Source organism: Fusarium graminearum, chromosome 1, assembly GCF_000240135.3.
Source record: "Fusarium graminearum PH-1 chromosome 1, whole genome shotgun sequence".
Lineage (NCBI taxonomy): Eukaryota > Fungi > Ascomycota > Sordariomycetes > Hypocreales > Nectriaceae > Fusarium > Fusarium graminearum.
In genome coordinates this window covers 6,654,017-6,669,480 of record NC_026474.1, presented here as the reverse complement: position 1 = coordinate 6,669,480, position 15,464 = coordinate 6,654,017, and the positions used below count along the sequence as shown (strand labels likewise).

The window sequence follows — 15,464 nt, the reverse complement described above, 5'->3', positions numbered from 1 at the left end:
GGCGTTTATGATACCAGATTCGCAGATGCTTATAGAATAAAGTTTCCATTTCATATTACGGGATTGGCTGCCTACGTGACAACCAGTCTCGAGAACTAACTGCCAATGCCGAGCACCACATGTAGGTTGTTCGCTGGTGGATGACTAACGATAACGACATGGGATGGGACTTGCCATTTCTAGAAACCACGTTTCCGATCTGAACCTTGAGCTTAACCCTTTCCTTTACTCTCCACACATGCGGGGATTAGCATTTCGCAACTGCGAACTCTTTTCTAACTCTTGCATCGTCAACACCATCATTGTTACTCAGGACACTACACGACACACTGCCTACTATGTGTCCGCCGCGAGAAGGAATCCGCTGCCAGTATCCAGACGCCTCGGCCTCTTAGACGCTCACTGTTCACCCTCAGTCATGAACCACTATCCGGTATGGTGTAGTGGCTAACATTTCGCGCTCTCATTCAATGAGAGAGAATCATCTCGATCCGCGGAGCCCAGGGTTCGATTCCCTGTACCGGAGTTTCTTTTTTGCCCTTTTTGCCTGTTGTGATCAACTGGGTAAGTCTTCTTTATCTCCTTGATCAGTGTCTCTAGACGTGGACTCAATACATCTAACTTTAGGTCCTAGTGGGCTCAAGACGTGCTGTTGTCTGCGGTATGTACATGCTGCTCCTGTGTTGGGGTTGATTCTATAGCCTAATGACGCTCTCGTCCTGTTCTCGAGTATGGGAAACAGGTAACATCTTTCACGACACAGAGCCAGTAGCTCGAGAAGCGTTTCTCTTTGGACAGATATTGGCTAAAAGGCACTACATTGCTCAAGTCCTGGGCTGAGGGAACAGCAATTAATAATGGCCTATTCCTATTTTGAGGAAAGACAAAGTGCCGCCTGCTCGCACCCCGTCACCAGACACTTTGGGTTTGCAACGAAGAAACCCTGCATATACCCACTGAGACCCCCACCCAATGCATTTTCACTGCCGAAAACGAGATTGAGTTCTATCTGAAACCCGAATCCTCCCCATCTATAATGAGAGCATGTATTGTTTCCTTGATAGTTTTACCTGCTCGGAATCCTAGGTACTGGCGTCAATAAGCAAGTGCCAGAGAAGAAGGCTGGCTGGATCATGTCTGTCACTATCTCTATCAAAAGGTTCTGCTCTTCCCTTTCTGAGGAAGAGCAAAAAAACTAACTCCGGTACAGGGAATCGAACCCTGGGCTCCGCGGTACTGATCTCTCAAGTTATGAGAGCGCGAAATGTTAGCCACTACACCATACCGGATGATGATTTGTTGGAGGCTGAGGTTGCAACATTGTCCCAAGGTCGTCGTGATACTGAGCAAGACACGAAATGGGTTCCATCTCGAGAGTAAATCGTAGCAGCTTCACTTGAGTAGTAGCACTAGACAATAGGACACTGGTCGCCTGGATGCTCGATCGAACAACATTCAGAGAAGTAACTGAATGGCCTGTATAGCATATCGTGACCCATCACCGAAATCTTGTTCCTGAAAGCTACCGTTTTTTAATAAATGGTACAAATGCGACGTTGCTCATGTTGCAAATCGTCCTCAACCGCAATGGCTAAGATATGTTAACCTGGTAAGAGAGTTGGAAAGGCAATCAGTTGCGTCAAGCTTTCGGCATCATAAACTTATTAACAATTCAAGAGTCAGAGGCACTATCATAGAGTAGCGAATAGCAATTAAATCACTATGTCTATAGGGTGGCATATTGATTATCGGTATTTCGTGTTAAATGATTGGCTACGCGACAACAAGTCAGGAATTTAATTGTGCCGTCGGAGTATCAGGCTAAGCGGAGGAGACGAAATTAGTAGTTCAGTTCATGACGCTCTGACTATACTTTTTGACTCCTTATTTCTGTACCCCAAAACTTGGTTGTGCGATGATGGTTTAGACGATCCCGATCGCCCATGCATACCATGACGTCAGCTGTACTAAGGTAATGTAGGCACGCGACGCATCACAAGTTCGCATCTCGCCTTCTCTCATCCCTCTTTCTCGCAATAGTTTTATTTCTCTACGACATTCTTTTGTCGAGACGATATTGTTTATCGTCAGGTCGTCATGCCTCTTCTCCCACGTATCAACCCTGATGCGGCCGCAACGCCTCAGTCCAAGAGAGCGACGCTCAAGGCCTTTTTGCGAAAATGGTTAAAAGTGAACTACCAAGATCTGCTTTGCATGGCCTTTGTTGGCGCTCTTGCCTACGGTGTACGTATTCTATCGATATGTTTGTTCCATCGCTAACACTCCTAGATCTACCACTCTCCCGTCATCATTACACGAACATTCCCTATCACTTTCGATGCGACGTCTGGCGATATCGTCTACCCCCAGTGGGCCTACCCTGATCGCGGTTGGATCATTCCCGCCTGGCTCTCTGGACTGATCTCTATTGCGATACCCATCATTACCTACATTGTCGCTCAGATTCAGATCAAGTCGGTTTGGGATGCGAGTAATGCTATAATCGGGACTGTTTGGTCCGTAACACTGGCATCCCTCTTCCAGGTTACTCTCAAACAACTCGTTGGCGGTTTCCGGCCTTATTTTCTCGATGTTTGCATGCCCGACATCTCGCTCGCAAAGACGCACAACAAAACCGGCCTGAATGGAGTCGGCTTCTACCAGATCATGTACACCACAGAAATCTGCACACAGCCTGATCAGTCGAGGATCCAAAACGCCATCACTTCGTTTCCGAGCGGACATACTACTGCTGCATTCGCTGGATTCGGATTCCTCTTCTTGTGGCTTAACGCCAAGCTCAAGGTCTGGGCAGATCACAAGCCCGCCTTCTGGAAACTATCCCTCACGTTCGTTCCCGTCTTGGCGGCAGTCCTCATCGCTGGTTCTCTCACCATCGACGCTGCACACAACTGGTACGACATCTTGGGAGGAGGCTTCATCGGTACGATTATGGCATTTGCGAGCTACCGCTCGACATACGCTTCGGTTTGGGACTGGCGCTTCAACCATCTCCCACTTCAAGAGACGGAGTCTTTTCGATATGGCTTTGACGGAGACTTGGACTATGCGGCACAAACATTATCCTTGGCTGCTGGATGGGGAGGCAAGAAGGTTAGGTTACCTGAAAGTTCAAGCGGTCCTGCTATCAGCACCGAGTCTACCCTTCGCAGTGGCGCTGAGGAGATAGAGAACTTGGATGCGAACACTAGGAGGAAGCGAAGGGGGCCTGTGGGTGAAGAGGCTGTTTAGTTATGATGCATGTTATGGAGTAATGAGGGTGTAAACGGCGAAAGAGTATTATTTTGTATAGACTTGCATAGCATTCTATTCAGACCATGAACCTGATTGATGGCCATGTTTGTGAAGGTGCTGACGGTGAGAAGATATTTATTTGCAAAGATCTATACTGCTACAGGACAACAATCTTGTCTCACGACTAATGGGTAAATAAAATAAAATATATTATAACAACAATCTAGAACTCCTGGGGCTTATCATTAGGAAACAAAAATTAGATAGGCGAGAGCGAAGAAGAAGCCCAAGTTCAAGCCGAACCCCCTGGACGTTTTGCCCACCGAAATCCCGAACCTACTCCTTCTCCACAACCTCATACCCGGGAAGGTCTTCCATACTATGGATAGTGGTAGGAGACGTAACTATGAGCATCGGGGGCTCTTCACCCTTCTCAGCCGGATATTCATCGCTGTGCTTTTCAGACTTTTCAGAGTCACCAATCTTGGGCTCTTCAGGTTCGTCGGTGTATCTCTCTGACTTTTCGGAGCCACCAATCTCACATTCCGGTTCATCGGTATATCTCTCCTGCTTCTCAGATAGGATGGAATCACCAGGGGTGGGTGATTCGCCCACTGCCTGCACGACAGTGCGATCATAGGTAGCCCGCCCCTCGAGCGCTTGTAGCACTTCAAAAAGAGGCTTAGCACCCATGGGCCAAGCGACATCGCCAAGCAAGATCTTCTGTGCCGTGATACCGCGCTCATTATAGAATACGGCATTGGCATCACCTCGGGCAACGACAATAGTGCCATCAATCTGAAGGCCTGCCCACAAACCACGACTCTTCATATAACTCCACACCGGTCGAGCAGAAGTCTTGCTGAGGGTAGCGTCGACACTGGCTCCTGTTCCAACAGGACCAACAGCAACGGAGCCTTCTGCGCCGAGAGATACACGAGGCTTGGTAAAGGCGGCGACTTGCTCGGGGGTGTTGAGGACGCAGACGCAGTCGTAAACATCAAGCCCAAAGACAAAGCCTGCACCGAGTGTGCTCACAATGAATGATGAGGGAGGAGACCAGGTACCGTCTTCACGGCGAGAGATGACTACCCCGGAGCCGCCCGAGAGAGAGCCATGACAGGCGCCAGCACGAATGACATTGAATATTGCAAGGCCGGCGGCGCTTTGAAGAACAGTAGGAGGGATCTTGATCATCGACTTGCGAGTAAGGCCTGTGGGGTGAAGAGGCCCCTTGCTGTTGGGGGATGTAGAAGAGCTGAGGTCTAAAGCAAGTCAGTACTATTCCTACATGCAGATAACAATACTCACTGGTAAAAGAGTGAAGGATACGGGCAGCCTTGGCGCACTCCTTGTCCATAGTAGTAGGCCACCACCCTTCAGCTCCAATAAAATTCGCGGCTTTGTTGAGCGGCGAGCCAGCCTTGGAGCTGATCTTGTGGAAGCGCTGACCTATAGTCGGCTTGCTACGGGGAACAGCATCTTGATCTTGCACTTGGGTGTGATAATATTCTGTGTTGTCGGGTTCGATGCTATAAGAGGGAGATTGACCGGCTTGTTTGAGAGGGTCGACCCCGATGGAGCTATTGGCAGTATAGGCTGTCATGATGAAATATATGGTATATAGAAGATGGATAGATAGGAAAATAGAATGCTTGGAGGAAAGGTTCTGTTTATCTTGAACTCGCCCATCCTTATATGGCAACCATCTTTTCGTCCTTTGATCAGAGTGCCAGAAACATCAAGTCACCAGAATCATACAAGACAAAATTATTAGATCAGCTTATGCTATTTAGACGAGACTTTTAGATTATTTATTTTTGTATCCTAAAGCCTGGAGGCTAATGTTTCTGTCACCGTTGAGTCGTACCTTGCATTCTCTTGCAATAGTCCACGCAATCCCCATCCAACCAAACGCCGAAACATCATCGCCCCCAGGCGAAGTAAAACGCGGCCGCCTAGAGTTGATGGAGGTGTAGTGCGTGGACGCGAGGCGCAGCATTGCCATAAGAGGACCAAAGAGCGAGGCAAGAGCGAATGACGATGCGCGAATGTATCGAAAAGAACGAAACTTGCACATATTAGTAATCACGTGTTACCTGCAAAGTGAAAAAGAAAACGACCCTTTCCAGTCGGGATGGCTCAAGCACTCCCTTCTTAGATTCCAAAATCAGGCTGCCAATCATAGAAACTGGATCTCATCCAGTAATAAAATACCGGTCGGTGTGGCTCAGTTGGTTAGAGCGTTGGTCTCATAGAGATATGACTTGGTTAAACACCAGGGTTATCCAAAGGTCGAGAGTTCGAGCCTCTCCACCGACATTTTTTGCCGGTTGCAGCGCATATCCTTTTGCCAGTTCACTATCTGGAGAGATCTGCAGTGCCATGGTGGTCAGCAACACCCTCTACAAAGCGCAGCCAGTTTAATGAAGCCACAAGGGGTCATTGGAAGCCTCCAAGTTGACATGTCTAAGTTCACTCTAAATCCGAGAGAGCTTTGGTAGCTCGTTTCCCGAGATCTTTGTTAGATCAAACAACATATAGGTAGGGAGAGGCTGTCATTAGGGGATTCTTTCACATATTCACGGCGCTTCGCAACGACATCACGAGCACAAAAATAAGCCAGATAGTGCGTCCTCAATCATTGTATCGTCCCATCCCATATCCCATGGGGATAAGTACTCCTTGTTTAAAAAAAGAAAAAGAAAAAGAAAAAGAAAAAACTCCTGGTTCCCATGTTGCTCCCTGGTGCTTCCCAGCACAAAAAAAAAAAAAAAAAAAAAGAACTCCCCCGAACTCAAAGACCCAACTTCTTGTCCTGGGCCACGATTCTGGCCCGATACTCCGGCGTCAGGGCCGCAAATCGGCTCGTACAAGCCGCGACAACCGCCGCAACCCGCTCCTCCTAGGTTCGGGGACGCTATAGATGAGATGTCAGTGATGTTCTTGAGGCTTTCATGAAGAGTCAAACACTTACCGAAGTTGCGGCGGTGTCGACGGCCGCCGGGACGCCAAAGAAGCCCCGGATTGTCTTCTTCTTCTTCTTCTTGGGCTTCTCGTCGTCGTCCTCCTCTCTCTCGCGTTTCTCTGAGATTGATGTCAGTATGGGCTAGTGGTGCATATCAGTTTGGGGTGGCTTTACACTGCTGAGAGAGGTATGGGTCTAGTTACAAAGTCAGAACAGGCTTTCAAATTATATGTATAGTTGCGTAAGTACTTACCGGGAGCCCGCCAAAACGCCTCATCACGAGGCAAGAAGATCTCATCAGGGGCCCAGGTCCCCTCTGGGGCCGCAGCCCACTCCTCTTCCCACATTGTATATAATAAAATAATAAAAAATTGAAAAAAAAGAAGACGGCAGTGATTCAGTGTAAATATATATATACGTTTTTTTGATAAATAAAAAAAGGAAACGGGGGGCTCAGAACTGCTGGGGACGGCGAGGGGGGTGGTGATGATTCTGTGATGGCTAAGGGGAGAAAAGAATCCGCCAACTTACCTACACGCGTGAAGTACTCTGCGTGACGCGCTTATTCTTCGGCACGTATTCTCAGCCACTTCATATTTGAGATGTGGCGATGGGGCCATAGCCTTGGCTTGTCTTCGTCACCCCTATTCGTTGTTCGCCTGGGCGGTGGCGTCACTGTACACGCAGGCAGCTTGTGAATTACTTACTCCGCACGCCCAGGCAGGCACTCGCTCCCTGGTAATCGGGCATGCCTCTCTTCCAAGTCCATACGGCTGGCTGGCACAACGCCCCTTTCCAAAGACTGGCACCCACGCCAGCATTAACTACTGTATTTACGCAAGATATGCTTGCAGCTGATGTCCAATTGTCAGTTAACGGTAGCATTGTTAGGTCAGTGAAGGAGTACGGCCGTGATTGTAAAAACATGTTCTTGGTCAATGAAAAGCACAGTCAGATCGATTATGTCATATTAGAGCAGGAAACCTACGAGTTGCACCTGGAATCACTATAAGGAATGACTTGCGTAAACTACATTAGAGAGGAAAGAATTGAGCTGGAAAAGAACATGTCGAGCTTTTCCTTGGTTGGTATGCCCCTTTATAGGGACTAAGCTCATCTTTTCTATTTCTTGTGTCAGGCTGTCGAGTCTCGAGGATAGGAAGGCCAGTCCCATTCATTTATGGACCTTTCTAACTGCCCATCTTGTAGGCAATAGTAAAGTCTGATTTAGGGGTTTTATGTTGAGTTTTTGCTGCCATTACTGGATTATGACACTCCCCAACACTTACTTCATTTTTTATTGTACGTATTCTGTGAGCCTTTCAGATGGATTGGAAGGTTCAATTATTCTATTACCTCGGTCTAAAAGCCCATCTCCATGTTGTTGCTTACTACGCAGATGACTGACGAAGATGCCTTGAGTCGAACGTTGGATCACATGCACATATCAGATATGCACATATCGAATACATATGTCGAGTCTTGTTGACTTTTCAAAAAGCATGATGAGTCTCATTCTCACGAAGATTAGAAGCGTATTGCGATTTCTGATGTCCAATATCGACTCTGTTCTTTTCTCGCTTCGCAGCTTTAAACTCAACTCAAAGCAAGGCTCAAAGAGCAACCTCAGTCTTGCGCGATACAAAAGCACTGCAAGACCTTCTCAGTGGCCCATTTCTTGTACATACTCATCGGCAAATCCTTCCAATGCCTAGTCAACTAAATGAATTGGGCATAGCACTGCTTCGAATAGTGCAAAGACAAGTTTGCGCATGAGCCCCACCACCCTGTGGAAATAGCACACAACTTTATTAAATTACCATTTTTAACTATTTGAGAATAATTCTACACTTGTGAAAAATCCAAACTCGATCAGTTGCGGTAGTTGTGGTATTTTGTGCAGGTTGGGTTGAGCGTGAGGATTCAGCTTGTGCTGGTGGCATAGCTTACAGGGTATGCTGTGTTTTTGGCACTGGCTGTGAGTTTGGTTTAAAGTTGAGAAAAGTGTGTGGATGCATAAGCTAGTCAAAGTCAGTATATAAGCCGTTTTCGCTACTCTCTCTTTCGCCAAGTGGGCAACCACTTGGCATTTGGTCTAGTATGTCCTCCTGGTCCAGCGGTATAAAACCTAAGCTAACCGATGATAGTTGAAACGATACAGAGGTCCGTTCGACTCCCAGGAACACATTATATCGACATAACTAACCACAGTTGTTACAACAGAAGATTAGCATGGCCCCTGCACTAAGGTCCGGATTTTCCCTAAACACATTATGAATAACATGAAACTAACTGGAAATACAGGATGACACGCTCAATCAAAGAGAAGCTACCAATTTTTTTTTTTTTTTTTGGTGAGTCCATGTAAGGCTGGTGATACTCCACCGTATCGTCCCCACATATTTGCGGGTGTCCCATTTATATATACCCTTGCCGTCAAGACCAGACCCACTGTTGACCGCGTTTTCATTTAAATATGCATGTTCAATTTACTCGTTCGTCCGATGGGAAGGATTGACCAACAAACCAAGCTTCCGTTTATCTGGACCAGAAACATAATCCATCTCTGGTATTGTGGAATCTCTGGATACATTCTTTTAGTCTAAAGTGCTTTTATTGTATTCATTTGGATGTCTTAAGATTGTTGTAATTTTGTTCTAGTTCTGTTGTATCTTGAGCAAGGTTCAACTTTCGCAAGGCCGTAGCCTCGAACTGCAGATGCTTCCACGTTGAATCACAAAGTTTCTATTTATGTACTCAATGGCTTATGAAATGGCTGACAGGAGCACGAGAATGAGGTGGCCCGATTGTTTAGATAATCGAGCACATGGAAGCCTTTTTCAGGTGCCATACATTTCCAGAAAATTGAACGATCGTAGCTGACTAGATAAGGCATGCCTCCAGATCTTGCCGTATCAATCACATCCGTTAATCATCTAGTCTAGATGACAAATAGAAGAGACGCTATCATTCATTTATTTAAATTTCTGGATCATCGTCGGATAATCACCTCACTTTACCCATACCCCGTTATGGCAAGACGCTATCGTCGTTAAGTTTCATGGAAATATACAATACAGTACAGAGTATTGTATGAACTGAGCAAATTGGGTAGCGCGCGCCACTTTAACCTAACCTCTTGTAGATGTGACTCTTCTCTTTTAGCTGACCAGTCTGACATCGACAAGGAAGATTTACATAGAATGTCTGCCGTTCGGGCTAACTTAAAGTGGCACGCGTTACCCAATTCGCTCAGCTGATGCGGTAGTACAGGGACGGCGGCGCATTGCTACAGACAGCGGGGTAGGCTAGTGGTTAATAAGAAACGTTTCGCAACATCATAAGTCTTAGAGTATAAAAATAAATAGTCTAAGAGGCCTGGTGTAAGTAGCCTAAGGTGACCCAAATTGTGTCTTTTGTGCTTGTAGCAGTCAATTTTTCTAGTCCCTAAGGTGGGGGTGGACTGTCAATACCTGAATAAATAAATTGAGTTGATTCAGTTATCTATGGGGCTCAACACAGCATCTCGCGCCGTGGCCTCCCATGCAACTATCTTAGTAGGTAATCAACATCAACATACCCCAGTCGGATAAAACCTCATCATCTTCTTCAACCTCACACATCCTTCTCAAAACTCCTTGTCATCCTTGTCAACCGGTTCCTGCTCCAACTTTTCGCGTACTTCTAGGAACTGGAAAACGTTGGGCGGAGTCTCAATGGTCTGCACGGGGTAGTCGGCCTGTCCAACCATGTACACAAGGTCGTGTAGGTCACGTCGGTTTTCGATGCCGTACGTGAACGTGCAATATCTGTTCAGTAGTTTCGAGAAAGGGCATTGCCACAACTTCTGTCCATCCACTGTCTTGATGACCACTCTGTTCTTACAATATCTCGCCAGGGACGTCATCTTTCCTCCTCGGTCTCCCATCTTCACGGATGTTAGCTGTGTATAGTTTTCTGAACAAAGATTACTTACCAGGCAGAGGTCGCACTTTGTACGAATACTTGAGCCCGACACATTGATCAAGGCCAAACCTGGCATGTTGCCAATGTTGACGTCGTGGCCAAACTTTTCTTCAATGTTACGTGCCGTCTCATCCAGTGTCAGCAGGCGTGGTACCTGTTTTGTCGTCGACTCGGAATCACTGACTACAAGACACTGATTGAGAAAATCGTAGTGGGTAACGCGTAGCCTGTTGAAATAGGGAACCCATACCCTTTGTGCGAGTATGTCAGTTGTTGGCGTCCACTCCCAGTTCAGTAACGCCGCCATGATCTTGATGCTGTGGCACCAGCTAAGCTCAATATGATTGAGTTCTTCGCCAAACTGGCTGGTCTTCATGGCCTTGATCTTGGTGGCGAAAACATAGATGTTCTCTTGCCTCAGGTATACTGTCTTCCACTTTCCTGCATCCTCAAATTCAATTCGTATTGCTAAACGAAAAGCTTGATCCCAGCAATCAAAGGAGCCAACGGCTGGCATTCTCGAGTACGCATAGGGATGTCGTTGTGTGGGATCAATTGTGATTTCCACTACCACGTTTACAACTGATCCGGCAACAAGAGAGGTGCAATATTCCGGGGTCAGAGGTCGGAAGCGGATTGGATAACAGCCTATGGGGGCGTTGAAAATGGTAATAAACCTTTCCTTGGTAAGTCGCCGGGGATGCGTTCGGAAGGTCCAAACAGCGGGTCTGTCGCTGTTGGCGTGTGTTGTTGTGCGGACCCAGAGATTCTCCTTCACCCCTGCGCACTCAACTAGAGGTACAGACCAATTCAGGCCAGTGAAACGTTCACTTGAATCGAAGGGCTTCAACGAAGAGTCGGAGTTCTTGATGCGAGTGGCCGCATTCTGTAGCAGATTCGCCAGCGGCGCGCCGCAAGTCTTGAGGTAGGTATCTCTCTCGAGTGATTGACCCAAACTTGCCAGGTCGTTCTGGGTGAACTCACTCGACGACGATGGCGGTCTCGCGTTCAGCATGATCGGGCTGAAAGATCCAAAAAGAACTGCCAAGATTGTTTCGCCCCATGACTGGAATAAATCTGCGTCGGGTATCCTGTTTGGTAAAAATGCAATCGGAATTAGGCGATGAGTGGCGCCTTCCCTGATCTTCTTCCGGGCTACAACGTAGTGTAGGAGCTGCCCGCCTTCGAAAAGAGATTTGGTGTGCTGCTTGTGCCGGGCCAATGGGTTGACAGTTCTGCCGACATATATCGACATGGCTCCGGTCTTCTCGTTGTAATAAATCAACACATAAAAATACGTTCCAACATCGGTAAATTGTGTGGATACGTTTGGATCAACATGTTCCAGTTCATGCCAAACTCTTGATAGGCTTGGCAGCCCATCTTGGAACAGGTCCAATGACCCAAGCTTCTTCATCCCTAAGATATTATGTTAGATCAAATAATACGCAGGCAAGCCTTAGGACATAAGAGACGAAATTAGTAGATCAGCTTATGATACTTAGACCAGACTTCTAAGGGTATCTAACCTACTAATTTCGTCTCGTATGCCTTGAACGGAAGAGGTAAACTTACCATGAATAAATTGGTCGACGAATGTGCGGCACTTGCTGCCTTCCAATAAGATAGCTGCTGTTATCTCGGGCACACCGTAAAGCTTCAGCTTGGCTTGAGTCCCAACTTCTGAAAGCGATATCAGGAGTCTCTCTAGGAATGCTTGCAGAGGGGTGATGTTCGAAAGGGATCGGGGTAGGGATAGCTGGGCGGTCTGCAGCGAAGGTTGAATCGACTGTGTTTCAACCACGTCCACCCTCTTCTTCATAAAGGCGCCTAGCCTGATATGTGTACTAGGCACATAACATTTCCCACCGTGAGGAATATCAGGTCGCGGTACTGCTCCGACTTCGCCGTCACGGCGAAAGAGTCTTACTTGTACATAGGGGGCTAGGTTACCGTCAATGAAGTTGTCGGTTAGTTTGGGGATCTCGCCAATGTCGCCGAGGTCAAGTCTGAAAAAGCCTCGACGAACGTCACGGTTAAGTAATTGTGCGTCAACGTGACTAAGCGCTCTAATAACCTCAAAGGCCCTACATACAATAGGATCGGGGGGAGGAGGTCCTGACGGGGGGCCAGGAGGAGGGGGGGGGGGGAGGGGGGAAAAAAACTTGGAAACGAAAAAAAAAAAGGAAAAGTGAAAGGGGAACCAGGATAAAGGTCAGAGGGTGACCCAGAAGTAGTCGCGCTTGGCACTAGAGGGCTACCTCTTCCTCTTCCCAGAGAAGGCGAGCCGGGAGTGGGAGCAGTTGATCTAGGCACCAGGGGTGAATCAGGAATGGGTCGAGGAGAGCCATGGACCGATGGTTGGGAACTGAGAGTGTTAGCCCGTGATCGCAGGGGCTGTGGGGATCCTATTGGTCTGTCTGTAGGAAGTCTTGAGTGGCTACCTGAGGACGGCAAGGTAGTCAAAGACCCCATTCCAGAGGCAAGAGACTCTACAGTCGGGGCCCGAGGACGGCCTTGAGGGACGTCGGATCTTCGGACAGAGTCATCTCTGTTGAGGTCTGGGCGACTTGAAGAAGCCGGAAGAGCACCCCCAGAGTGCGCGCGCTGCTGGGATGGGGCGGGTGTCGACGTTGGCTGGAAGAAACTCTGGATCCCTCTTCCTGACGAGGATGTGCTTGACGGGGCGCGCTGCCGAGATGGCGTGCGCTCACTGGGTATCGAGGTAGTGCTTGACTTGAAGAAATCCCTAATTCCAGTTTGGTGAGGAGCCTGTGGAGAGGGAGCGGGCTCTGCAGGAGGGTCTTTCTTCTGAGATCTCTTAGGATCAGGAGGGTCCGGAGGACCTGATGGCCTCCTGTCTGCCATTGCAGAGGACAGCTGGTTTACGGCAGCGTCTAGATAGGTGAAAGTAAGGAGGAAAGTAAACAAAGGGTAATAGGAGATCGGTAAAAGAAGTAAGAGTAGTTTAAAGAAAAGGTAAAGGAAGTAAAGAGTAGTTGGAAGAAAAGGTAAAGGAAGTAAAGAGTAGTTAGAAGAAAGTACTACCTAGCTAAAGAATAGGTCTGTGTGTGGGAAGCAGCTAGAAAGATGTGATGATAAGTGCAAAATAAAAAGCTGGCAGTTGCAGGACAGTGGCAGACTTATAGGTTTATGGACGAGGGTGACGGCGCTGTGAATCACAGACTTGTTTAGTTTTCAACAATAGAAACATAATTATAGTGTACTAGTAACATGATGTTCGTCAAACTTCAACAAGCATAAGTGAATCATGCCGCTTTCTCACGACAACTGTCTCTTAGCCGAGGAAACTTGGAGTTTTCAGCTACCTGAGTATCAACAGATATCAGCACGCAAGCATACATAAGCATATATGTTTGGTTTGGGGTTAAAAGACATTACAAACCATATAATAACCTCGTATGGTAGGCAACAATTGAATATTGTTGCCATGCAAACGAGTATGCCAGGCGGGTTGCATGACAACCGGTTTGGACTCAGTGGTTAATTAAAACATTAGATCACTTTTAGTGTATACATGACCTAAGAGTGAACAAACAATTTCGTCCGGATTACTTCAAGTCCCTATGTTTCTTGGCCAACATCGAAGTATTCGTGGAATTATGAAACTCTAGGACATTGACAGCTAAGGAATGAGTCAGGTTACAATCGAGCTACCTAAGCAAAGTAAAACTACAATCATATTCAAGAGATAAATAAGTATCAGGACAAGTCTGCCTAGGGTTGAAACAGAGTTGCTTGTGCCGTGTAAACACGATGTAAATTAGTTTAGGCGTAGCAACTCAAGCACACATCGAGTGCAAACCACAATTCATGGATCACACAACATTGGCAAGAAGACAATTAGCAAGGACGGAAAGATAACGACAATACCTGACTTCGAGATCTGCCAGGAAGGAACCTCCCTTGGCTGCCTAGAGCATTGCCGCGGCTTGCAGCCGTGAAGAAGAAGATCCGGGCAAACAAACTCAAGTACAAACCCAAGCCAACGCCGAAGGGCCGTTCGGTCCTCGACGAGATAATGAAGACCATTAACCCACCGTCATAATAAACGTAGACCAGACTTCTAGGTTATCTACTGTATTTATATACCAATACCTTCACAGTCATTCTCGAAATAGGCGTATTTTTTATCTACACAAATTATTATGGACCGTTTACAGAATAAACACATCCACATAAAACTGGCATACCTTATAGTCCATGTTATAATTGAATTTGTTGTGCTCAATCTCATTCACGTACTGATTGCGTCAGATGCAGCTGGTTAACAGTGATTCACAATCGCACCGGTTTACATAAGCTACTTCCCCTCTCGCACTGAATAACCGGCGGAGGATGACAGTGTGTAAAGGATGATAGAAGGGTTGAGGTTTTGTTCTGTTTGCTATTTCACTTTATCTTGCTCTTTTCCTTTCACACTTACCCAGCCCAGATTGAAGAAGATGATGGGGCTGCCCCTAGCTGTGGTATCAGTTAAGAGAACAGTCTGAGGTTGACGAAAGGTGCATGTAGACCAACTACGAACTACGAAAATTCGAGTACAGTCTGAAGATAAGATTTTATAAAGACTAAACTAAGTAATGCGGTATGGGAGTGATATGAATCCTGATCAACCGTTTGGGAAGTTGGCGACGCGAGTATACAAGCCCCCAGCACAGACACTGATATCTTATGGGAGTGAGGACAAAATCACACTTCGTAGTGTTGATTGGAAATTATAAAGCGCTGTTCCTTTTGCCGGCTGCCCACGGCTGGCCTTGGTGAATCACTGCTGCCAGCTGCCCAACTGTTTGCTTATATCCTAATCCTCCACACCTTCTTCCATCTCGATCCTGAAACTTCACTTTATAAGCCAGTCAGCTTGCCGGTACTTCTCTTCCATAAGCTGTATTTATTATCGAAGCCTTGTTTGCCTGTACTCCTGCAGCGGGCACCACGAACTACACCCACATCCTGCTTCCCATCGCTACACAAAACGAGGCAGTGAGATACTAGCATCCCTTGGTGAATGCGACAAGCCGACTACACGCAAGAAATGTTGCTAATGTAGTCTAGAGAAAGAGGTCCGTACCTACACTCCATTCCGCGGTCGTCCCAAGATGGCCCCCACAGGATCAGATGTACCTTTCTCGTCGCCAAAGCGTCCGCAAACACCCTTGGGACCCTTATCCGGGCCCCAAATAATTGAAGCGACATATATAATGACTCGAGAGATGGCGATGGCGCAAGCTGGCGACATCAAGGAAAAATT

General features: G+C 47.1%; 6 protein-coding genes and 3 non-coding genes across 9 annotated transcripts; 3 read left to right on the top strand and 6 right to left on the bottom strand.

Annotated features, from left to right (window-relative positions):
* Positions 1-429: 429 nt before the first annotated feature.
* FGSG_20543 lies at positions 430-526 on the top strand. Its single transcript has one exon. It is a non-coding gene; the product is annotated as a tRNA-Glu (tRNA).
* A 673-nt stretch (positions 527-1,199) lies between these two features.
* Positions 1,200-1,289, bottom strand: FGSG_20542. The gene has a single exon. It is a non-coding gene; the product is annotated as a tRNA-Glu (tRNA).
* An 808-nt stretch (positions 1,290-2,097) lies between these two features.
* Positions 2,098-3,313, top strand: FGSG_02019 (uncharacterized protein; the record flags this gene model as incomplete). Its single annotated transcript, XM_011319589.1, has 2 exons — positions 2,098-2,244; positions 2,290-3,313. 2 exons carry the CDS (start codon positions 2,098-2,100, stop codon positions 3,250-3,252), a joined length of 1,110 nt encoding a protein of 369 aa, XP_011317891.1. The 3' UTR covers positions 3,253-3,313.
* Positions 3,314-3,591: 278 nt separating this feature from the next.
* Positions 3,592-4,861, bottom strand: FGSG_02018 (uncharacterized protein; the record flags this gene model as incomplete). Its single annotated transcript, XM_011319588.1, has 2 exons — positions 3,592-4,520; positions 4,567-4,861. The coding sequence occupies 2 exons, from the start codon at positions 4,859-4,861 to the stop codon at positions 3,592-3,594; spliced, it is 1,224 nt and encodes a 407-aa protein (XP_011317890.1).
* A 613-nt stretch (positions 4,862-5,474) lies between these two features.
* FGSG_20541 lies at positions 5,475-5,577 on the top strand. The gene has a single exon. It is a non-coding gene; the product is annotated as a tRNA-Met (tRNA).
* A 475-nt stretch (positions 5,578-6,052) lies between these two features.
* Positions 6,053-6,570, bottom strand: FGSG_12061 (uncharacterized protein; the record flags this gene model as incomplete). The annotated part of the gene is made up of 3 exons (XM_011319587.1): positions 6,053-6,160; positions 6,233-6,342; positions 6,477-6,570. 3 exons carry the CDS (start codon positions 6,568-6,570, stop codon positions 6,053-6,055), a joined length of 312 nt encoding a protein of 103 aa, XP_011317889.1.
* A 215-nt stretch (positions 6,571-6,785) lies between these two features.
* Positions 6,786-7,150, bottom strand: FGSG_12060 (uncharacterized protein; the record flags this gene model as incomplete). The annotated part of the gene is made up of 2 exons (XM_011319586.1): positions 6,786-6,898; positions 6,931-7,150. 2 exons carry the CDS (start codon positions 7,148-7,150, stop codon positions 6,786-6,788), a joined length of 333 nt encoding a protein of 110 aa, XP_011317888.1.
* Positions 7,151-9,851: 2,701 nt separating this feature from the next.
* FGSG_12059 (uncharacterized protein) lies at positions 9,852-11,204 on the bottom strand (the record flags this gene model as incomplete). The annotated part of the gene is made up of 3 exons (XM_011319585.1): positions 9,852-10,151; positions 10,200-10,316; positions 10,440-11,204. The coding sequence occupies 3 exons, from the start codon at positions 11,202-11,204 to the stop codon at positions 9,852-9,854; spliced, it is 1,182 nt and encodes a 393-aa protein (XP_011317887.1).
* A 1,157-nt stretch (positions 11,205-12,361) lies between these two features.
* Positions 12,362-13,057, bottom strand: FGSG_12058 (uncharacterized protein; the record flags this gene model as incomplete). Its single annotated transcript, XM_011319584.1, has 1 exon — positions 12,362-13,057. A coding segment is annotated over one exon (696 nt), but the record flags the coding sequence as incomplete, so codon positions are not given.
* Between the last annotated feature and the right edge of the window lie 2,407 nt (positions 13,058-15,464).